This window comes from Camelina sativa, chromosome 1, assembly GCF_030686135.1.
Source record: "Camelina sativa cultivar CO46 ecotype springtype chromosome 1, ASM3068613v1".
Classification (NCBI taxonomy): domain Eukaryota; kingdom Viridiplantae; phylum Streptophyta; class Magnoliopsida; order Brassicales; family Brassicaceae; genus Camelina; species Camelina sativa.
The window spans coordinates 13,760,953-13,783,923 of record NC_141880.1 but is presented as its reverse complement, the minus strand read 5'-3'; the positions used below and the strand labels follow the sequence as shown (position 1 = coordinate 13,783,923).

The 22,971-nt window shown below is 35.4% G+C and overlaps 5 protein-coding genes and 1 pseudogene across 6 annotated transcripts; 3 read left to right on the top strand and 3 right to left on the bottom strand.

Moving 5' to 3' along the window:
* Window positions 1–1,699: 1,699 nt before the first annotated feature.
* LOC104791056 (uncharacterized) lies at window positions 1,700–4,279 on the top strand. 2 transcript variants are annotated; one of them, XM_010516858.3, is made up of 5 exons: window positions 1,700–1,875; window positions 2,086–2,158; window positions 2,752–3,101; window positions 3,217–3,421; window positions 4,003–4,279. In XM_010516858.3, exons 3-4 carry the CDS (start codon window positions 2,758–2,760, stop codon window positions 3,419–3,421), a joined length of 549 nt encoding a protein of 182 aa, XP_010515160.1. In that variant the 5' UTR covers window positions 1,700–1,875; window positions 2,086–2,158; window positions 2,752–2,757; the 3' UTR covers window positions 4,003–4,279. The 2 variants fall into 2 exon arrangements, with proteins under 2 accessions (XP_010515160.1, XP_019098424.1); XM_019242879.2 differs by lacking the exon at window positions 4,003–4,279 and having other exon boundaries at window positions 1,701–1,875; window positions 3,217–3,562.
* A 6,045-nt stretch (window positions 4,280–10,324) lies between these two features.
* Window positions 10,325–10,936, bottom strand: LOC147949893 (secreted RxLR effector protein 161 pseudogene; annotated as a pseudogene).
* Window positions 10,937–11,110: 174 nt separating this feature from the next.
* LOC147949892 (uncharacterized) lies at window positions 11,111–15,461 on the bottom strand. The gene is made up of 4 exons (XM_087511142.1): window positions 15,415–15,461; window positions 13,157–15,034; window positions 11,337–12,472; window positions 11,111–11,241 (listed from the first exon to the last, which is right to left on the bottom strand). Exons 1-4 carry the CDS (start codon window positions 15,459–15,461, stop codon window positions 11,111–11,113), a joined length of 3,192 nt encoding a protein of 1,063 aa, XP_087367268.1.
* Window positions 15,462–16,180: 719 nt separating this feature from the next.
* LOC104791046 (F-box protein At2g18780) lies at window positions 16,181–17,511 on the top strand. Its single transcript, XM_010516847.3, has one exon. The coding sequence runs from the start codon at window positions 16,233–16,235 to the stop codon at window positions 17,391–17,393; it is 1,161 nt and encodes a 386-aa protein (XP_010515149.2). The 5' UTR covers window positions 16,181–16,232; the 3' UTR covers window positions 17,394–17,511.
* Window positions 17,512–18,731: 1,220 nt separating this feature from the next.
* On the bottom strand, window positions 18,732–19,577 carry LOC104791035 (uncharacterized). Its single transcript, XM_010516836.3, has 2 exons — window positions 19,145–19,577; window positions 18,732–19,066 (listed from the first exon to the last, which is right to left on the bottom strand). Exons 1-2 carry the CDS (start codon window positions 19,322–19,324, stop codon window positions 18,893–18,895), a joined length of 354 nt encoding a protein of 117 aa, XP_010515138.1. The 5' UTR covers window positions 19,325–19,577; the 3' UTR covers window positions 18,732–18,892.
* Window positions 19,578–19,616: 39 nt separating this feature from the next.
* On the top strand, window positions 19,617–21,412 carry LOC104791025 (small ribosomal subunit protein eS4z). The gene is made up of 5 exons (XM_010516827.3): window positions 19,617–19,792; window positions 20,147–20,224; window positions 20,308–20,488; window positions 20,592–20,689; window positions 20,852–21,412. Exons 1-5 carry the CDS (start codon window positions 19,790–19,792, stop codon window positions 21,278–21,280), a joined length of 789 nt encoding a protein of 262 aa, XP_010515129.1. The 5' UTR covers window positions 19,617–19,789; the 3' UTR covers window positions 21,281–21,412.
* The last annotated feature ends 1,559 nt before the right edge of the window (window positions 21,413–22,971 follow it).

Here is a 22,971-nt window from a genome sequence, read left to right as displayed (position 1 = left end):
AGAAGAAATGTCTCGGAGAGCAAGTGAAGAAGAGACTGGCTGCTCTCTGATGCGGGATAAGAGGATGGAGGTTTGCTCAGTTGCTATATCTAGCCTCTCCTTCGATTTAGCTGATTCAGAGACCAGAGTGGAAACCAGATTCTGCAGAAGTTGTACTCTTTCTCCATGATCCTCAGCATAACTTCTGAACGTCTTGCTAAAAGACTTACTGATCCTGCGCCACCTAAGAGGAAGATACCTATCATTGATGACCATTCCAAGGTTTTTTTTTTTGCGAATTACAACAGTAAAAGAAGATAAAAAAAAACAGAGAATACTACCTAGTTATGTACACCTTTAAGAATCGAAAGCACAAACATGTCACCTAAACCAACAATGCAGCTTCTCTATATCTTCAGATTCAAAACAGAGATCGCAAAAAAGGCCTGTTTCGATGGATTCTACAAGCAGATACATAGACACAATCTACAACTCAAACCATGATGCGTAAACAAACAATGCAGCCTCACTCTAGTGCAGTTTAAATCGATTCAGGGAGCACATACATTGCTACAATCTAAAGCACAGTCATGTCATATAAACCAACAATGCAGCCTCTCTGTCATCAGATTCAAAACATAGAATTCTAAAGAGTTCTGTTTACATCGATTCTACAAGCAGATACGTTAGCACCATCTTTAAACACAAATCATGTCACGGAAACCATGCAACAATACAGCCTCTTTAACCACAGATTCACCAATTTTATATCTAAAAAGGAAACAAGACATAAAGAAAGAAGAATCATACGATGGAACAAACGCTGAGTAAGTGTAACATTAGGCATGAACTCTGCAACAAGAAGCAGTTCATCATCTTCATCGCAGCTAGCAACATCCCATCAACTTGACGCAACTGCTTTTGCGTCTATCTGAAGAAGAGCGAAGAAACCGAATCAAACCCATCAAAAGAGATCAATGAACGTCGCAAAGTTGGCTAAATCTTTTAAAAGGCAAGAAAAGGCACCGTAAAGTAGCGACGATCAGCCAAAGGCATACTCTTGAATCTCTTTGACAGCGATGAAGCCAAGATTTTGTGGCAAACGAACCTTGTAGACGACATTGGAGCAATCCTCTGCCTTGTCTGATATGATCTCTCGTGGGAACTGAAGTTCTTTGTCGCCGTCTTAAGATCGGAGAGAGAGAAGTTCGTAAAAGAGACCAGTCGCCAAATCCGTCGTTCTTGGGTTCGTTGTCAAGGGTTCGTCGATCTGTAACTCCGGTGAATCATCCTCCTTATTCGTCGAGAAACAACTACCCACAGTTTTGTTTTTCCAACAAAAGCGAAAACAGAGTAACGAAAGCGTTCTCTGTAAGAGAGAGTAGAAGAGAGAGACGAACAGAGGTTCCTGTGTTTGACTCTACGTACGTAAAATGGACTTAAGCAAAGCGCGTAATTTTCGACACGCGTCATATGCCAATTTGTCGGTGGGATATACTTTTTGGCACACCAGTGTCGTCGCTTTTTTATTTATGTATTTATTTATTGTTACTACAGTTAATAGAAAAAGGCATTTTACATACAGTGTAGAAAGCCCAAAAAAAACTTAGAATAAATCCCTAACCGTCAGATTAGCATTTCAAATTCAACGGACAGGATTCATCGTAGGTCAGCACAATAACCAATAGAAAAAGTGACGTCAGCGTCCCCTTCGTCCTCCAACGTCTGAAAAGAAGCTACATAAAACACTCACACTCGCACGAACCGCCATAAACACTCACACTGTATCTACAAAATCTTCCGTAAACGAAGAGAGAAGAAAGAGAGAGAAAAAAAAAAAAAAAAAGCTACGAATCCTCTTCTTCGATTGCGCGACTGAAGCTTGAAATTGCATCTGTAAGATCTTCTTCTCTCTCTTTTTTTTTTTATCTGTTTCCTTCGAAATCCGTCGATTAGGTCAAATCTTTGTTTAACATCTGGTGTTAATGGTGCTTGATTTTGACCTCCGCTTGTTGAATCGAAGCTGTTTCGTTGATTTTGCGTTTTTTTTTTTTTGTTCTATCGCTTTTGTTTTGAGCGCCGAGAACATGGATTTGTTCTTCGCAGATGATCGATCTTTTGATTGCGTGAGTTCAGAACCTCTTCTTTGGTTGCGCGATTAAAGCTTTAAATTGCATTGGTAAGATCATCTTCTCTCTCGTTCCTTTTTTTTTCTTCAATCTGTTTCATTCGAAATCAGTCGATTAGATCAATTTTTGCTTAACATCTGGTGTTAATAGTGCTTGATTTTGATTTTGATCTCTGATTGTTGAATCGAAGTTGTTTCGTTTCGTTTGGTTTTGCGTTTTTTTTTTCTGGTCGGTTTCGTTTTCAGCACCGAGAACTTGGATGGATCTTCCCAGATGTTGATTGATCTGTTGATTTAGTTGTTCTGCGTGGATTGCTACTATTTGATTCCGGTTCTATTTCGTTTCCCCGATTTGATAGCTTGTACAGGTTACACTACTTGGTGTGATTCAAGAGTTTGATTTGTGTAAATTCATGAAATCGAGGATGGATCTGTGTTCTTCGTATATCTCTGATACTTTTTAGCCTCTTTAGCTGTTAGATGGTTTATGTACCTCTGATACTACTTTTAGCCTCTTAAATGGTTGCCTTAATTGATTATTGAGTTGCATTGGCACAGTGAATACTCGTAATTTGGTTTCTGCTCGAATTTGAACCTCAATTTGCTATTTGAAGAATATTCATTCTCATATTTCAATTTTCCAGTCTGAAATGGCTCGCAATCTCCAAAACTACTCTCGAGTGGAGGATCTGTTGGATATTAAAGAGATTCTGCATCGGTCCAGATATGAATGGTTGGATTCCCATGATGTTATAAACATCATGGCTGTTCAAAATAATCTACCAACATCCACAGAGATGGTAGAGCCATTCAAGGAAGGCTTGTTTCTTTTTCACTCTGGAGAACTCACAGATGCTAATGACTGGGACTTCAATGGGGACAGAGTTACTCAACCAGCACTGCCTATCTACTACCAGTCATCGAGGTTACCTCTCGTCCCCCTTGATATTGGGATGCGCAGTAATTACTGGCGCAGGACTTATTATCCAGCAGGGTGAGTTAACTTTTCTTTGTTCTCTTATTAGGATATACTTCTCTCAACACATATTTTTATTCACTTACCTCTTTCCTTTTTCTTTTTTTATCTTTTTTTTTTTCTTTTTTTGTAGGGCTTCCCAATTTAAAATAGCTCAGTACATAATTGTACACTTGCCAGACGATGTTTTATCGTCAGATGATTCAGGAATGAGAGTCACAGTCCTGAACACTGGCAGTAGTAGTGAGGAAGAAGAGAGTGGTGAGGAAGACGATAGTGCCGATGAAGAAGAGAGTGGTGAGGAAGACGAGAGTGCCGATGAAGAAGTCATTGTATAGGTTAGAGTTTGGTGATTTGAGTGTGTTCGGTTTGTGTATTTACATGTAATCAAGGATAAATCTATGTTCTCTGTCGATTAGGTCAATTTTTGTTTATATTTTGATCTCTGCTTGTTGATTTGAAGCTGTTTCGTTTGATTTTTTGCCTTTTGTTACAGATTGATATTGCATAGTATAGGTTACATTACATTAGTTAGCGATTTGAGTAACATATATAGGATGGATCTACGTTCTTCCTGTATCTCAGATACATTTAGCCTCTCATGTTAGATTATTTGCTAAGATGATTAGGAGTTGCATTAGAACTGTTGAATAATTGTAGGTTGGTATGTGTGCTCATTCCTGATCTTTCTTAGAGTTTCTTATGTTTTACAAGATTGGATGCTGATGGAACACGTGAAATGATTTGATTCTTTTTATATCCTCTGGTGGTTAATTTGTTCATCAGTGAGAATAATTTGTATGCATTAGAACAGTGAATAATTGCAGATTGGTATATGTGCTTTTGCTTCGTTTCTCTACTCGATCTTGAACCTGGATTTGCTTTGAAGAATGATTATTCTGATCTTTCGATTTTCCAGCCTCACAATCTCCAAAACGACTCTGACTCTGAGCATCTATTGGATATTGAAGAGATACTGGTTCGGTCTACACATGAATGGTTGGATTACCATGATGTTACTAACTTCATGGCACATGCAGACCATCTAACAGTATCCACCAAGATGGTAGAGCCGTTGGTCAATTTAACAAATGTAATAAATGTTAGGTCAATTTAAGAAAGTTTAGTATTTGAGTTTCTCGGCAATGTTATTTATGGAATTGTTTTAGGGGTTAATGTTGTAAAAAAAAAATAATAATTAAAACTTAAAAGGGTAAACATCTAAAAGTGTTTTAAAAAAAACAATTCCACTTAACTTTCTATATAAGATTAATGCCAATCCGTCTCACCAAAATCAAAATAAATTTTTGCGTAAAAAAAATAATCAATATAAGTTTTTTTATCAAGTTTAATTATGTTAATTGTTTTACCAAATTAGCATATTTATATAGTTTATAATTTTCCCATGTCAATATATATAGTTTATAATAATTAATAGAATTTCAATTTTTTTGGTAATTCTTCAAAAAATAAAAAAATAAACCAAATTATATGGGGGTTTACAACATATTTAATGTGACATTTTATAATTGGATTTTAGGTTTAGGAAATTTATTAATGTTAATATAATTATGGATATTGTAAACTTTTGTTATGGAAATCTGTTGTATATCATTTAAATTTGAGAGATTTTAGCATCCATAAAAATAGTTTTAGAGATTTAATGGGTTAAAACTTTAATGGGTAGAGTTGTTTATGGAAAAATCGGAATGTATAGATGTTGTTAAGATTTTATGGCAATAAATGTAACAAATGTTGGTCAATTTAAGAAAGTTTAGTATTTGAGTTTCTCAGCAATGTTATTTATGGAATTGTTTTACGGGTTAATGTTGTAAAAAAAAATAAACAATTAAAACTTAAAGGGTACACATCTAAAAGTGTTTTAAAAAAAAACAATTCCACTTAACTCCCTATATAAGATTAATGCCAACCTGTCTCACCAAAATCAAAATAATTTTTTGCGTAAAAAAAAATAATCAATATAAGTTTTTTTATCAAGTTTAATTATGTTAATTGTTTTACCAAATTAACATATTTATATAGTTTATAATTTTTCCGTGTCAATATATATAGTTTATAATAATTAATAGAATTTCGATTTTTTTGGTAATTCCTCAAAAAATAAAAAAATAAACTAAATTATATGGAGGTTTTCAACATATTTAATGTGACATTTTATAATTGCATTTTCGGTTTAGGAAATTTATTAATGTTAATATAATTATGGATATTGTAAACTTTTGTTATGGAAAATCTGTTGTATATCATTTAAATTTGAGAGATTTTAGCATCCATAAAAATAGTTTTGGAGATTTAATGGGTTAAAACTTTAGGGTAGAGTTGTTTTTGGAAAAATCGGAATGTATAGATGTTGTTAAGATTTTATGGCAATAAATGTAACAAATGTTTGTCAATTTAAGAAAGTTTAGTATTTGAGTTTTTCAGCATGTTATTTATGGAATTGTTTTAGGGGTTATTGTTGTAAAAAAAAAAATAATTAAAACTTAAAGGGCATAAACTAAAATGTACTTCAAAAATGTTAATATAGATACTATAAGGTATTTTATTAAGGATAATTCTATTAATTTGGATATAGTTAGTTTTTTTGAAGTAATATATATGTCTGTAATTGATGGAGAAATAAAATTACAAAATTATTTCGTGAGGAAGAAGACTATAATTGGTCATTAGATCCTTATATAATTGGTCTTAGTTATGGTATTATACCACTGTATTTTATAAATTTTAATTGGTCATTAGATCCCTACATATCTCAGCTATTGGTATAATATTATTACTTATTTTTCATTTTTATTGGACTGGATTTTCTAAATTTTAAGATTTCTGTAAAAACACTATAACTATATATATAATGTTTAACGACAAAGTTATCCAAATTAGAGTATATATTCATGCCATTTTAATTGCTGATCTGGAAGCCATCGCTTTCTCTAACGGTTTGGCCGATCTGGAAGCCATCCCCTCCGGGTAACCAACCAACCATAAGATCTAAGTCGAAAAACTAAAAGGATTTGACGTGAATCCATTGATTATTTCAGATTTCAGATCAATCGGTTGTTCTTCGCCGCTTCGTTCCACAGAGAAGAGAGAGAGAAAGTCGGGAAGAAAGAAGAAGAAAGTAGCGAAGAAAAAAATCCGGTTTTATATTTACACAACAACCACTGATAAAACGACACGTAGCGTTCTTAAGGGGTTGCTTCAGATCCTTCCCACAACAACGATTCTCTCTTGTTTGGACCATTAATGAGTTTTTTTTTATTAAGAATTTGGGGCCCAATTTCATGAGTAACCCACAGAGAACTTACCACTAATGATGGTCTTAGGGGTAATATAAATCAGAAAAGAGTTTAAAATATTATAAATATTTATGTAAAACATAAATTATCTTATGTATCTACGTTTGTGCTTTTTATTTCTTATGAGCTGTAAAACATATTTTTGTGTATGATTTTCTAGATAAGTTGATATTTTTTTCTTTAATTTTTTATTTTATTTTTATGAGAAAAAAATGATGTTGTTCTTGGAGTTTGATCGATTAACAAGTTGTGTGGTAGTCTAAAAAAAGGTTTTTTAGAGGAAGAAAGTGAAGAAGTTGACGAGGATGAAGAAGAAAAAGAGTATAGTGAAAAAGAGTTTGATCGATTAACAAGTTGTGTGGTAGTCTAAAAAAGGTTTTTTAGTGGAAGAAAGTGAAGAAGTTGACGAGGATGAAGAAGAAAAAGAGTATAGCGAAGAACCGGACAGTAAAGTACTGATGACGATTACCACAAAATTTGACAATAGAAATGACAAGCAAGAATATGAAAAATAAGAAAACATTGAATAGAAAACACGCAAACATAGGTGGTAGCGATCAATTAAATATGAAAACGAGTTAAATTCATAATGATAAAATTGTTTTGTTTTTCTGGTAGTCAAAAAAATGGTTTAGGATATGTGAGGTCATCAGTTTAATTCGTCTCGCCTGGATGTCTAGTTAAATTCATGATTTTTTTTATCCGATTTTATTTTATAACATAACCGATTTTTATATTTCAAAAAATTGTGTATCTGAAATTTAACTTTTTCCTTAATACTAATTTAAATTTTTTATAAAATAATATTTTACTATCGTCATCAATCGTATATGGTTTTCATCAAAATATATCAAATATACCCACGCGTAGCGTGGGTTCAAAACCTAGTATTATTTAAAAGATTATTCTCTAATAAAGGAATTATTTTGAAAAAATACTTTTAGGGTTGCTTTGCTTAAATTAGTATTAATTATATAATTAATTAATTTGAGAGTAACTTAATTAAGAGAGGCACTAATGATGCTCTAACACGTCACAACTGCGAGCCTCAGATCTCTTTGCAGATTGACCCTCTCATCTTCCACTTTCTTACGTATTTGTCCCTCTGTAATCCTTTAACATGACTTGGCTTCTTAACCAAGACAAAACGGGTTAAATTCTGAAAAGCTCTCTACTATCCAACAAAAATTCTGAGTACTCTCCTATAATCTCCTCTACTCTCATACTTTTAATGAAATAACACAAATCCAAGTTTACCCTTACCAAATCGGTACAAACCGAATGTCAAAACCAATTTGTAATTGAATTGATTAATAAAATAGAAACAAATTCAGCCAATCACAACTGAGATATTGGGCCAATCACAAATCATCCCTCATCCATCATCATCGTGCATATCGACCACGAAGGTTTACCCCCATTGAAAGCGAAGCTTTATACCCAAGAACATCTTTCTCTAATATTGATTCACTTTAGTTTCAGACAAATGAGTTATATTCTCTACTAGTTGTTGATTCGTAGTGAATTGTAGATATAATTGTGTTTTTGAACCAAAAATCAATTGGGTTGCAAACAAATCAGAACTAGAAAATTGAGTATAACTGGCACAAATGGTCTAACTAAAACAACTTGGTATAACTGTTAGAATTTGTATAACTGGTACAACTATTATTCTTAAAGGTACAAATATTATTTTATTTAGTGTTAATTTAGTTATAATTCTAATTTTTCAGGAAGAAACAATGAACAACCTTTCCATCAGCATCTATTATCATGATGGAAATTATACAAAGACCGAAGATAAGTATCAATGGATTCCAAGAGTTTAGTTTGTCTGAATTATGGTGAACTGATTTCAAGTGGTAAAGCTAATGATAAGTTAATTTGGATATTGTTACTCTTTATAGAGGCAAGGAACCAGCAGAACTGCACGAGCCTTTGGAGCCGAAGGAGCCTTTGAAGCTGTATGAGTGTATTTGTACTCAGATGAGTTTTGTAAAACTTGGTACAACTTGGTTTCATAGTAGTTCAACTACGTATGACTTTGCTCTCATTCAGTTTGTACAACTTAAACCAACTAATGGTACAACTACGACCATATTCATATTATTCGTTCATATTTACCTTTTAAACGTACACAAGGTAAAATTTGGTTTCGCATTGTACAACTATATATGGCGTTGCACTCATTCAATAAGTACAACTACGTCCAACTTGTATAACTATGTCCACCTTTTAATTAAAATTTCATAAACAATGTTATAAATCTTCATATGCACTTTATATTCAGGATTTGTGTGCTAAATTTTCACAAATAACCGTAAATTTTTTTTTGAAATTAGTCTTCATGAAATTCATTCATGTACAAGAAATACCTTATACTGCTACATGACTTCCTTACTATTATCCCAATTACATTGCAAAACACAAGAAAATAATGTTTTCAAACATACTTTTGAATAAGAATATGGGGAATGTAATAAAATAGAAGTAAAATCTTTGGTGCAACTAGAAAATTTTACTTTAAAGCCAAGTATAACTGATTATACACAAAAAAACTCGAAATGTACAACTATGTATAAGCGAGAATAACTTGGAAACTAGGAACAACTGTGTTCGTTTTTGCGGTGCCACCTGGCAGTTTTACTTGCTTTGCGGCGATACGTGCAGTTAATGACGGCCCAATTGACCACATGTTATTCTGATTTGACCCACATTTTGAAATAATAATAAAAAAAATCATTTAACTCCCAAAAGTTTCCAAAAACTCATATCTACGCCATTTCTCCATTAAAACCATTTAAGAAAAAGCATATAGAGAGAAGGACGATCTGATGATTCGTGGAACTCAATTAACAAGGTAAGTCATATTCGATTTCAATATTCAATTCATCACCAGTTTGTACAACTATCACAACTATGAACAACTAAGTACAACTATGTATCTTTTTCCCCATTAATCTGTACAAAACAGCTTTACCTAGCTAAATAACTTGAATACCAAAAAGAAAACAACCAAATCAAATGGAAACCAACAACAATTTTACCAAAATCGAGACATTTATACCAAAATAAAACAATAATCAAATGGTTCACATAAAATTCTTAAACCTTCCTCTTCCTTTTCCTCGTCACAATTGGACTCATACCTCCAACCTTAGACCCCTTTTCAATGCTTCTTTTCCCTCCCATGGGACCTCTTTCTCATAAACCAACACTCATTCCTCTTCTCTAAACAAGTTGTGTGTAGAACACAACATCCACTGATCCGCATACTCATCACCTTATGATTTTGGTCTCTTGACATGTGGAAGAAGTGTTTGGACTGTGTATGCTCACTGGATTATTTGATTTCCCAGTCTTTAAGATGACCCTCCAATATTTTCACGAACTTATGAATATAACACTTTTTCCGCTTCAAAATACATTCTCAGAGATTGTAATGGTTTGTATTCTTCAGCGAATCCTGAAATCAAAATCAAGTTGTACCAAATTGTACCAGGTTGTACCTTTTTGTTTTAGAAATTTATAACTAACAAACATAAGTCTTATTTTACCAAGTTATACTTTAAAAACTACCGTGGAATCCCAAGATATTGACTGAATTGGTTCATCAAATTGAACTTCCGGCGCCGCTGCTACTTCTCCATCTGCCTTTAGAGACTCGCTTTTAATTTACGTCACGAGGATTCGCTGCTCATATATGTTTGTTCCTTGTCTCTACTTGCAATCAGATACCCACTGCACTCATACAAAGAAAAAAAGATGAATCGAGATGAGTTGGGTTCCTTACGAATCGAACGAAGAAAAGAAACATTGATTTTCGACCCAAGTTAATAGAGTTCATGAGCAAAATCTAATCTATTAAGCTTAACCAAAACATATTAAACCAGCTTAATTATTCACTCCTAATACCCCCCCCCCTCAAGATGGAGGTGAGTAGATATTGATAACTCCCATCTTGCGAATATTATCTCTGAAAGGAGCTGGATGAAGAGCCTTTGTTAAAATATCAGCCAACTGATTGTCTGTACGCACAAACATAGTCTTGAAAACGCCATCTTCAATTGCTTCTCTAACCTTGTGACAGTCAAACTCTATATGTTTTGTGCGTTCATGATAAACGGAATGGTTAGCAATGTGAAGAGCCGCGGTGTTGTCACCATACAAATAGGCTGGATAAGTGAAAGGAATCCGCAATGCCTTCAAAATGTATGTGAACCATAGCAACTCCTTGGTAGCTTTGCTCATCGCTCTGTATTCAGATTCTGCAGAGCTCATCGAGACCATCTGTTGTTTCTTAGATTTCCAAGATATCAATGATTGACCAAGGAAGATCGCAAAACCTGTCACCGACCTTCTACTGTCTGGACAAGCACCCCAGTCTGCGTCAGAAAACCCACGAATAGAGAAGTCATTGTCTTTACCATAGAAAAGTCCTTGGCCAATGGTCCCTTTCAAGTAACGCAGGATCTTGTGAGCAGCTTGAAGATGAAACTTCCGTGGAGCCGAACAATATTGTGCCAATTTGCCCATGGAAAAACAAATATCCGATCTCGTAATGGTCAAATATTGTAATTTGCCAATCAATCTCCTATAGTGCTTAGCATCATGAATAAGTGCACTCTCAGCAGTAGATAAAAGAATAGGAGTTGGTGAAGTATCGAGAGAGTCAGAAGCTGGTTCAATCTCCTCGAGTACCACCTTAGATTACTTCTTAAACAATCCTGTTAACGACATATGCTGATCAGGCTTCATTGGAATAGGAGAAGGCTTGCAGTCCGAGAAACCAGTTTCTTCCAATAGATCAAGAACGTACTTCCTCTGAGAAAGAGTAATACCTGCATCACTTCGAGCAAGTTCAATACCAAGGAAGAACTTCAGAGGACCAAGATCCCTTAACTGAAAGTGAGAACTCACTGATCGCGCAAATGACCAGCAGCTGCAGCATCTATACTAGCGATTAAGATGTCGTCAACATACACCAAGACAACAAGAAATTGATCACCCGTCTCCTTGACAAACAGAGTGTGATCACCATTACATGTTTCAAAACCAAGACCTTTCAAAGTAGCCTTGAATTTAAGAAACCACTGTCGAGATGCTTGTTTTAATCCATATATGGACTTACGCAAGCGACATACAACAGTAGGAGAGACTGTTTCTCCTTGAATTTCAGCATAACCTGGTGGCAACTTCATGTATATTTCCTCATCGAGGTCACCATTCAAAAATGCATTAGAGATGTCTAATTGATGTAATGACCACTGCATTTTAGGTGCGAGGGAAAGAACCATCTTTACCGTTGCCATCTTCACAACGGGTGAAAAAGTTTCAACAAAGTCAATTCCCTCTCGTTGAGTATACCCCTTTGCCACCAAGCGAGCCTTGTATCGTTCAATACTTCCATCTGCATGATACTTGATTGTAAACAACCATTTACAACCTACAGCAACCTTACCCAGAGGTAATTCACCAACACTCCACGTCTGAGTCCTTACAAAAGCACCAATCTCCTTTCCCACAACATCAACCCATACCTTGTCCAACCGAGCCTCTGAATAGTTTTTAGGAATTTTTGACTTTGCAATGGCATTAATAAAAGCACAGAAAGGCTGAGATAGATTTGAATAAAAAATATAATTTGTCAATGGATAAGGTGATGTGTTTGTAGGCTTAGTTATAGTAGGAGTATTATTATAGCAATGAAAGTCCTGCAAATGGGAAGGCAATTTTCTCTGCCGAGTTGGTTTAGGTTCAGAAGGAACAGAAACCATGGAGGATGTCTCATCGATGGCATGAGAAGCATCAGAAGATGATTGCACTAGAGGCAAATGTTCATCATTGATTTGTGCAGGGAGAGAAACATGAGGAAAGAAAGTCTTTGCATCATCTGGGATAGTAGATGATGCAAAAGGAAAGATATCCTCATAAAAAATGACATTCCTTGAAATAGAAACTGAGTATGTCTCTATATCTAGTAGCTTATAACCTTTGTAACCTGATGGATAGCCTAAGAATATACAAGCTCTAGCCCTAGGTTCAAATTTTTTTCTAGACTTAGAGGATGTACTACAATAACATAAACAACCAAAGGCTTTTAAACTATGATAATCAAGACTCTTATTAGTTAATTTCTCAAAGGGTGTCTTATTATCTAGGACAGGAGATGGTAATCTATTGATTAAAAATACTGCGGTTAATACACAATCGCCCCAATACTCTAGAGGAACACCTGACTGAAACATAAGAGACCTAGCTACATTCAACAAATGTTGATGCTTTCTTTCAACCACAAAGTTTTGTTAAGGAGTTTCAGGACAAGAATGAAAAGATTTAATTCCATTTTTCAGATAAAAATCAGCAAATTTCAATTCATGAGCATTGTCGGATCTCACAGAACAAACGTTAGTATTATATTGAGTTTCAATCATTTTAATAAAACCAGGAAAAACATGTAAAACATCAAAATTTTGTTTCAGCATATATATCCAAGTTGCTCGACTAAAATCATCAACTATTGTTAAGAAATAATGATATCCATCAACGGTTGGAACAGAAAAAGGACCCCAAGTGTCAATGTGAACCAATTCAAAAGCTTTTTCACTCATATGATTCAATGATTTGAAAGGTAAATGTTTCTGTTTCGACAAATGACAAATACGACAATGAACTTTAGCTTTATTGATATTTGATTTAGATAACAGTAAGACATCAGAGAGAAACTCTATTTTAGCAAACGATGGATGTCCTAACCTTTTATGCCACATTTCTGAATTATCTTTTGAAGTAGAACAGACAGACTTACCAGGAAAAGTAGAGCAAGACACATTAACAAGAGACTTATCCAAGTTCAAGACATATAACTTTGCGACTTGACTACCGTTCCCAATCATTAGGTCTTGAGTAAGAGCTTGTATCATACATTCATCAGAAGTAAAACTCACTTTAGACTTCAAAGATTTCGTGATAACACTAACACTTAGCAAGTTAAATTTAAATTCAGGAATATGCAACACATTATAAAGAGACAAAGCATCAGTAAGTTGAATATAACCAGTTCCCTCTATTTTAACTGTTTGACCATTTGGTAATCTAACAAAAGTTCTATCTAAGGCTTGATACTCTATATAAAGATTTCTTTCATGAGTAACATGATGACTAGCTCCTGAATCTATAACCCAAGCTCTAAAAGACAACTCAGTTTCATGAGGTATAGAAGATGTCAACATGTCATAAAAAGTGAAATCATATAAAGATAGGAAAGTACCAGATATCTGTGAGATAGAAGGTACAGAGTTCGAAGTCGAGGCTATAGCTTTGTCAGGGCATGAAGTGATACAGGGAGATTGAAGCTTGGCACTGAGGTAAGAAATCATTTGTTGGAGTTGATCATTCGACATTTCTCCATGCACTTCTGTCCCCATTTGATCCTTCTGATCCTCAATCTGTCCACTACTCGCCAAGTTTGTACTTCCAACATAATTGTTCTTCTTAGCTCTTGGATGAACAGGCGGATATCCGTGAATTTTGTAACACTTGTCCGCAGTGTGACCAACTCGAGAACAATGAGAACATTTGGGCTTTTGAAAGTTTCCTTGAGCCATCAGAATTGAGTTTTGATCCGGAATCACCGCTTGAGACTGGAAAGCAGTAGGAGGTGGCTTTGGCCTAGAAGAAACTCCCACCAATCTTTGACTCTCATCTTGATCCAACATGTTATAAATCTCATTCAATCCTGGTTTAGGCTTCATGTTCAGTATCTGACTTCTGATACTATTGAATTCATCATTCAATCCCATGAGGAATTGTATCACATGACTCGTATCAGCTTCTTCAAGCAACTCCTTGACATGATCACAATCACACTTCTTCACATTTCTAGACTTAGTGTTGGCTAGCTGTTCCCACAGAGTCTTCTTCTTCGTGAAGTAGCTTGACAAATCAAGTTGACCTTGTCTCAAAGTCATTACAGCTTGTTCGAGTTGATACCTTCTTGGTAGATTATTCACTTTAAATCTTGTGAACAAATCATCCCATATTTCTGCTGCATCTTGATAGTATAAGATACTATCATAGATTTCCTTGCTCACAACATTGAGAATCCATGACTTCACCATACTATTGCATCTACTCCAGATCTTGAAATCGTAATCACTCTCACATGGCCTAGGTAAGGATCCGTCAATGAAATTGAGTTTGTTCTTAGCATCTAGACTAATCCTCATCGCAATCGACCAGCTATTGTAATTCGTTCCATCAAGAGCATGAGCAACAATCATCAAACCTGGGTGATCGGACGATTGAAGAATTAATGGACTGTCGAAAGTTTCCAATGACTTCGACGCAGATCTGTGAGTTCCATATCCTTCCGATTTGAGATTACATTGTTGTTTCACCAATTCCACCTTTGTATCTTCAAGCACGACTGATCCGCGAGTGATCCTCACTGCAGATGTATCGATCTCAGGTGTTTCACTCTGATTCCTCAATTTTCCCCCTTTTTCATCATTTTCGCCAAAATCAACGATGCAGAAGATGAACCGATGATGATAGAAACGATTTCGTCGGTGTGATTGTGGAGAATTTGAAGAAGAAGATGATGAAATCACAGAGATTTGCGGAAGAAAAGCTCTGATACCATAATAGAGTTCATGAGCTAAGAGATTTTGTGAAATGATTTTTTCATCAATTCCCTAACAAACTTTACAATATTTATCTATATACAACCATTTACAGTAAACCGGAACTAATCTAAACCGAAAATCTAATCTATTAAGCTTAACCAAAACATATTAAACCAGCTTAATTATTCACTCCTAATACAAGTATAACAAGTTCATATGTTTAAATCCATTTTAACTGGTTGGGTTCAGTAATACTCTCTAATTATTAGGGATATAAAGGTATTTACTTATATTTTCGAATTGTTTTAAATCCAAAGTAAATTAAATTTTAGAGAAGGAGTAATTCAGAATTTTTGACGGAGAGTAGAGAGCTCCTAAGATTAAAACCCGACAAAATCGGCCTTTAACGTTAAAACACAATTGGAATTATCCATCTGGCTCTATCTGCTGTGACGATGATGTTATTAATTGAATACTATTATAGTCTAGTCGTATCATACCATCTCCAAAGAATTCAAACTGTGACAAATAAATAAGTTATAGTACCACCGTACCATGTTGTCCAAATCTCAAGAAACAAAATTTTCCCGCTAATAAGATTTTCCAATTCGAATGGGTCGATAATTTTCACAAATCCCAAAAGCTTATTATTTGTTAGGTTTTTTTTTTTTTTGCTACTCAGCAAATTCACCCTTTATATAATAAAATATTTTTGTTAATATTTCTATTTTGTTTGAAAACCAGAAGATTAATAAAATAAGAATAAGAATACACAATTTGTATATATTTCATATATTGTTTTCTTAGAAATTACATATATCTTCTTTCCATAGATTTATTTTTCCCTTTTTATTAATATCATTGCATAGAAAATATTAACATTCAAAAATGTTAATTAATGAAATTTTCAAAAATGTTAAATATTGAGATGTTTCATTAGGATTGGTTCTTTAAAATCCTATTTGAATTATAGTTTCTACTTTTATTTAGTATAGCTTCTATTTTTAATATCAATAATTTTTAAAATATATATATTATACTAGTAGTATTCCTATTTTTCGATCACTAGTATAATATATATTTTTTAAAAATTATTCATATTAAAAATAGAAGCTATACTAAATAAAAGTAGAAACTATGGACCTATAATGTGGGCATATTAAATATATAAAGTTTCCCAAGCAAAATTCGATCGGTGAACGACGATGATCTCCGATCTTCCAAGGGATTTGGCAGAGGAGGTGCTCTTTAGGATTCCGGTGACATCTCTGAGAGGAGTGCGATCAACATGCAAAAAGTGGAACACTTTATCCAAAGATGGGTCCTTTACAAGAAGGCACATCGGCAAAGAAAAAGCAAAGAAGAAGCAGAGGAAGGCGTTTCATGTGGTGATGATGCTCAATTACAGGGTCTCTTTATTCAGCGTCAATCTCCGCTCTCCTACTCGTATAAAGCGTGTAGGTCAACTTATTAGCATGGAGGATGCAGATCGAGTCGGCATATCCAATATCTTTCACTGCGATGGTTTATTGTTATGCACACCCACCAAAGAAGACATATCTAGGCTTGTTGTTTGGAACCCTTGTTCAAGTCAAACATGGTCGGTCCAACCTAGAAACTCTTTCAACATATGGGACAGGTACGCTCTTGGCTACGACGAGCTGAAGAAGAACCACAAAGTCTTGAGATTTGTGGATGTATACGACTACAAAAACATGTGTACCCAACTTCGTGAGTTTGAAATTTACAGTTTTGGCTCTAATTCATGGAAGGTTCTTGATGTCAATCCGGACTGGGATATAGAATTTGTTCACCGTGGCTTGTCTCTACAGGGTAACACTTACTGGTTTGCCCGTGACAAGGTTTTCCCAGCAGGAGGAGATCATTCTTATTTCTTACTCTGTTTTGACTTCACCACTGAGAGATTTGGACCGCGTCTGCCTCTGCCGTTTCACCCTTTCGTTCGAGATACTGTAGCTCTATCTAGTGTTGGGGAAAAACAGCTTGCCGTGTTGTTTCAGCGATGCTCATCTCCATATACCTTGAAGATATGGATTAGCAGCAAGATTGAGCCTAATGCAGTTTCGTGGAACAAGTCCTTCTTAAAGGTTGATATGAAACCTTTCACCGGTTATTCCTTCTGTTTTATGGGTGGGAGTTTCTTCGTTGACGAGAGGAAGAAGGTGGCCGTGGTTCTTGATAAGAACGTAGGTAGCTGTAACCCCACTCGCAACATAGCTCACATCATTGGAAAGAAGGGCTACTTTAAGAAAGTTGATCTTGGCAAATCTAGGCACCGACTTTGCTGGCCACTTGGGTGCTCTTATGTTCCGAGCTCTGTGCAAATCAACCAGAACACAGCCTAATCTATTATTGTCTTTATCTTCGATTTTATTATTAATTGACCAACATAGACTGCTGCTTTCTTTGTTTTGTTCATCCTGTTATAACTTTTATTGAATCCATCGGATTTGCGTTTCAGTATACTGTCATGTGTGGTCTTGTTTGGCTCGCCCAACACGTCTTTTGTCTTGTAGATTTTATTATCAATTTACAAAGTCACAAAAAACATACTAAGCCTTCTTAGTGTTTGATGCCTTACCGCTTAATAAATTAACAAATCAAATGATCGTAGTATGAGAAGTAGACAAGACATGGTTTTGTAACAACTTCCCAAAGACAGGTGTTCACTACTGAACTCACCTGGAAACTTATCATACAACTACGCTTAGGCGCCTTTACAAACAAAGGGAGCTCTCCCAGTTAGGGTTTGTTAGTCACACTGATCTAAATTCAAGCCAACCACAACATCTAATGCTTGCATAAGTGCATTAGATATAGATATTCCCGTAAGTTTGTTTTGTAGATAAAATTCAGAGAGAGAATGTTGAAAGTTAAACGAACACATATGGATCCTCTTACCATTGTATATACACTGATGTTGGACACATTTCTGCATGTCAAGCAAATCTAAAAGAACCAGGAAAGAATTCATCTTTCGGAAGTTCGGAACAAACCTATGCAAATCCGTAAGGCCGTATGTGCGTTGTTTTGTTCCACTAAAAGGACCTATGTTAAGTAAATTAAGAAACCAGCAAGAAATACGGAAATAGGTACAATATTACCACAATGTATGTTATAGCTGCAAGACAATCATTACTGTTGTAGTCTAGAGCCTAAAGGATGATGGAACCTAGGTCATCTGTTTGGCTATCAGCTTGACCACTAACAAGATCACATTTTACCTTAAAAGACACAACATTCTACTTCTTCCCTATGTTCTGAAACCTCTTAGGTTTAACCCTGCTACTGGGTGCTGGTTTTTCAGTGTACCAAGTTACAAGAACAGGAGAAAGAATTCTATGAGTTAAACGTAAGTGCTTTATCTCCCTAACCCAAAACATTTGTCTATAACAAACTCATCATGATACTAACACCAATAATCACACCATTCACTCACACTCATGCATCCTTGCATCTTAGATTCTCTTCACACCATACGTTGCTGGCTCATTAAAGCAAAACTACCTGAAAAAAACCTTTGTAACAGAAGAATCTGGAAAGATATATATCCTACAAACATCTATACTAATCAAACTACATCCATCATTCAGAAAGACCTCAATTCCTACATATCAGTGTGACAACACAGTAATCAACAAATGTTTGAATAGAGCAAGGAAGAGTGATCCAGACAAACTATCTTTCAAGAAAACACAATACTTTCTTCATTGAATTTAATAATTTACACAAACCCAAGTTTCCCGTTTCATCCATCATAAACAAAGAACAAATCTTCTCCTTATCGAATTGCAATACCCTTTTGTGCCCTACGTTACGAGCCCTAATTTCCAATTCCCACAACTCATTTCTTAGCCTTAGAGAATCTAAGACAACGATACTTCTCACCACTCACAGTAATCTCAAGAGCACCGTCTTGATTATCCTGATTCGAAGCAGTCCCCATGAGAACGCTCTTCTCCTTCTCCAGATTCTCTCTCTCCATCTTCAACCTCGCTTCCTGTCTAGCGATCTCCGTCTGTCCAAATTCACAAAATCAGAATCCACACACAGATTTCCCCAAAACCCTAAAAATCAAAATTCAAAGAAAACGAACCTCACGGCGAGAGAGCTCAGCTTTCCAGGCAGCTTCTCGCTCAGCGACTTCACGCTCACGCTCTTCGATATAACTCTGCATCTCTCTCTCCTTCATGATCCGATCTTGTATATCAGCGTCAAGTGCTTGCTTCAGCTCCTCCACAAACTTATCAACCACTAATTTAATCCTCAGCGACATCGTCTCCTTCACAAATTCTGACTACTTACAATTCTCCTCTTTCCCTCACACTAACCGCTTCTACACATCAATAAAATCTCTTCCTAGCCAAAAAAAACTCAATTCTGAGTTTCCCTCTTCTAATTACGGCGGAGCTTCACCGCCGGCGAGATTCCGAGCTTGCGTGAGAACTGAGGAGGGACAGAGACATTCACAACCTTTTGTTTTTTTTTTCTTTTTCCTTTCTAATCTTCTTCAGAGAGGGAAAAATAAATAAAAGTGTGGAAACAAATGGGCTCTTATTGGGCCTATACTGGGCCTGCGAAGCTAAACATTGGTCACAAGTGTGGCAGAGGATTTTTTGGATGACACATGTTAAAAATTAGGGTTTTGTGTTACTCTCCTCTTCTTTCAAACCCTAGAAGAAATAAGTGAGAGTGGTTTGCTTTAGCCGCGGAGAGGAGTCAGAACTCATACGCTGCAAACATGGTTCGTCATCTTTGTCTCTCTTAGTCTCATTTTCCACAAGGGTTTTTGCCATGTTTTCTCTTTGGTTTTGGTAGTTTGTCTCAATCTGTGAATTCGTTTAGTGCGGTACGATAAAATCTCTGTTTGTAACTAGATAGCATTTCGATGTAACTATGTAAAGTTGATTGCTTTGTGCGATTTGTGATATGGGTTTGGGATCGATTTGAAAATGGCGTTGTTGAGATCTAAGAAGATAGGATTCGGTTATCCTTTGATTTGAGGTCTTGAATGATGGGACTTTGTTAGTGATTGAGGTTTTATAAAGATGTAATGTGTTTTGATGTTTATATTTATTTGTTTTTTTTTTCTCTCTAGGCAAGAGGTTTGAAGAAGCATTTGAAGAGGCTCAATGCTCCTAAGCATTGGATGCTTGACAAACTTGGTGGTGCTTTTGTAAGTCATTTGTGTTGGATTGATATCTTATTAGAGCTTAGTTTTTATTTGATTTGGTGCTTATAATTGCTATTTCTGTCCAGGCACCCAAGCCGTCTTCTGGACCACACAAGTCTAGGGAGTGTTTACCCCTTGTCCTTATCATCAGGAACAGGTTGAAGTATGCGTTGACTTACAGAGAAGTGATTTCGATCTTGATGCAAAGGCATATTCAGGTTGATGGGAAAGTGAGGACTGACAAGACTTACCCTGCTGGTTTTATGGGTGAGTCTGGCTGTGGTTGTTTTTGTTGCTTGATGATGTTTATGCCCTTTTGTCTCTGCTTCTTTGATGAGTGATCTAACTAAAGATTCATAATTATTCCCAGATGTTGTGTCTATTCCAAAAACAAATGAGAACTTCCGTCTTTTGTATGACACTAAGGGACGTTTCCGTCTCCACTCCATCAAGGATGAGGAAGCTAAGGTTTGTTCTCCTAAATCCCTTACATTCCCAAATACTGAACTCCTTGAAACTAAGTTAAGTCTGTATTCATTGCTTTAGACTTGCGTTTGGAGGTTCGAATCTTCATGTTGATTACTAGTTTCTAATATGTTCTAACAAGTATCCTCATTTGCTGTTGTGCAGTTCAAGCTTTGCAAGGTGAGATCTATCCAGTTTGGTCAGAAGGGCATTCCCTACCTGAACACATATGATGGTCGTACCATCCGTTACCCCGACCCGCTCATCAAGCCTAATGACACCATCAAGCTCGACCTTGAAGAAAACAAGATTGTGGAGTTCATTAAGTTCGATGTGGGCAATGTAGTTATGGTCACCGGAGGAAGAAACAGAGGGCGTGTGGGTGTGATCAAGAACCGTGAGAAGCACAAGGGAAGTTTCGAGACCATCCACATCCAAGACTCAACAGGACATGAGTTTGCTACAAGGTTGGGAAATGTGTTCACTCTCGGCAAAGGAACAAAGCCATGGGTGTCTCTTCCAAAGGGTAAAGGTATTAAGTTGACCATCATTGAGGAAGCCAGGAAGAGACTTTCTGCTCAACAAGCTGCTTAATACTGTACTCTGTTTCCCAATTTTCAGAACAAACTATGCGTTAGTTTGCAGCACTCTTTATGAGTTTTACTTTCGTTTCAAAACTTTATCTTTTGGATTTTTATGAGCTATTTTTTTGGACCTTTTCTGCTACTTGCGAGTTTGGACTTCAACCTTGTTACTTCCGATAGTTTTTTAATTGCCTTAGTATCACTGGGTCACATTTTATGAATCCTAGAGAGATCATAATCCCTGTAAGACAATTAGACAAATGTCTCTATTAAAACATGTGGTCAAAATATGCCGAATAGTTTTTACAATTTCCCGATCTCGATGGCATATTTTGGTGTGGAAAACAAGCCTACACTCTTACGTGTCTACTTTAAGAATGCTCCATTCATAGTTTTATCGTTGCTGTCGCCAAGTTCACGTGATAGTGGAGTGATTATTTTCGAATCCTTCCTTACTATACTCTGTAAAAACCATGCTTTAGTTTGTAGCACTTTGGATGAGTTGAGTTTTACTTTGGTTTTCATACTTGTCTTTTGGGATTATTATGCGCTATTTTGGGACCTTTAGTCACGAGTTATAAATTCAACTTGGCTTCTTCTGATAGTTATTGAATTGCCTCTAGAATCTCTACTATTTAAAGGCCACATTCTTAATACTAGTGAAATCCCAGCCTCGGCTAATAACAGTAAGACAATTGTCACATTTATACATTTGGTAAAATGATTGTGCTTTTCATAATTCTCATGTATCGGGTGGATGGATCTTGATATGTTTAGACCTCTTGTGTTAATATATGAATCGTACTAGCAGAGCCAGAGTATATAATCTAAAAGTGGATCAATTTTTTGTTCTTGTAATCATTTTTCACTTTTAAATTTTAACCGATTAAAAGTCAGTTGATTGAAAATGTTTTTCTTATGAGTGGATGTTCAAGAAAAGTCTTATAACATTGATTTTGGTGCACAAAACCTACGTGTCTACTTAAGAATACTCCAGACTCCAGTAATGGTTATAATTATACCGTTACTGTCGCTAAGTTCACGTGATAGTGGAGTGTTATAATAGAATCGTTAATCACAGATGCTCAAAGATTCTTGTCCTTGGTGACTTGGTCAAACAAAAATAATACTAGTAGTCAGAAGAAGATAACAACAAAAAACGACACTGACGTCAATGCATGTAGAACCAAGTGCCTCGGAAATGCAACAAAACACTCAGGTATTTTCAAAACAATGTATCCACTGTAATGCATGCAATGCAATGCATAATGGCACTATTTTAAGCTCGAGATTTTATAACAATATCAAAGAAAAGAATAGTCATACAAAATTTATATATATAAAATCTATATCTATTACCTGCTATGTTCTGGTATGGGGTTGATGCAAGTTTTTTAAAACATGTCATGTGATGTGAATTGGTTGTGGACTCAACGTGGTTAGTTTACAATGAATATAAGCAAATCCAGCAAACTAAGAAAAGAGCCAAAACTAAGGTTTAAAATTACATCCATTCATTTAAGCTATAACTTGACTTTACTATAAAAAGGGAAAATAGTTTTACTTTTTTTTCTTTCTAATTTAAAACTATTTTTTCTTTGAAATAAAAAACTAGAAGCTTCGAAGTTATGAATTTTTATTTAAAAAATTCCAAAAAAATAAAACGTTTCATCGTTATATTATTTCTCTAATTGAATATAG

Bases quoted from the DNA above. Each gene is read 5' to 3' on its own strand.
- LOC104791035 (XM_010516836.3), bottom strand. From the start codon at position 19,324: ATGTCGCTGAGGATTAAATTAGTGGTTGATAAGTTTGTGGAGGAGCTG. The intron at 19,067-19,144 runs GTTCGTTTTCTT...GAATTTGGACAG, and splicing joins CTGAGCTCTCTCGCCGTGAG to ACGGAGATCGCTAGACAGGA.
- LOC104791046 (XM_010516847.3), top strand. From the start codon at position 16,233: ATGATCTCCGATCTTCCAAGGGATTTGGCAGAGGAGGTGCTCTTTAGG.
- LOC104791025 (XM_010516827.3), top strand. The intron at 20,225-20,307 runs GTAAGTCATTTG...ATTTCTGTCCAG, and splicing joins ACAAACTTGGTGGTGCTTTT to GCACCCAAGCCGTCTTCTGG. The intron at 20,489-20,591 runs GTGAGTCTGGCT...AATTATTCCCAG, and splicing joins TTACCCTGCTGGTTTTATGG to ATGTTGTGTCTATTCCAAAA.
- LOC104791056 (XM_010516858.3), top strand. From the start codon at position 2,758: ATGGCTCGCAATCTCCAAAACTACTCTCGAGTGGAGGATCTGTTGGAT. The intron at 3,102-3,216 runs GTGAGTTAACTT...CTTTTTTTGTAG, and splicing joins AGGACTTATTATCCAGCAGG to GGCTTCCCAATTTAAAATAG.
- LOC147949892 (XM_087511142.1), bottom strand. From the start codon at position 15,461: ATGGATAATTCCAATTGTGTTTTAACGTTAAAGGCCGATTTTGTCGG. The intron at 12,473-13,156 runs GTTAGGACATCC...ATGTTATTGTAG, and splicing joins TCAGAAATGTGGCATAAAAG to TACATCCTCTAAGTCTAGAA. The intron at 11,242-11,336 runs GTCATTTGCGCG...GAAGTGATGCAG, and splicing joins TATAGATGCTGCAGCTGCTG to GTATTACTCTTTCTCAGAGG.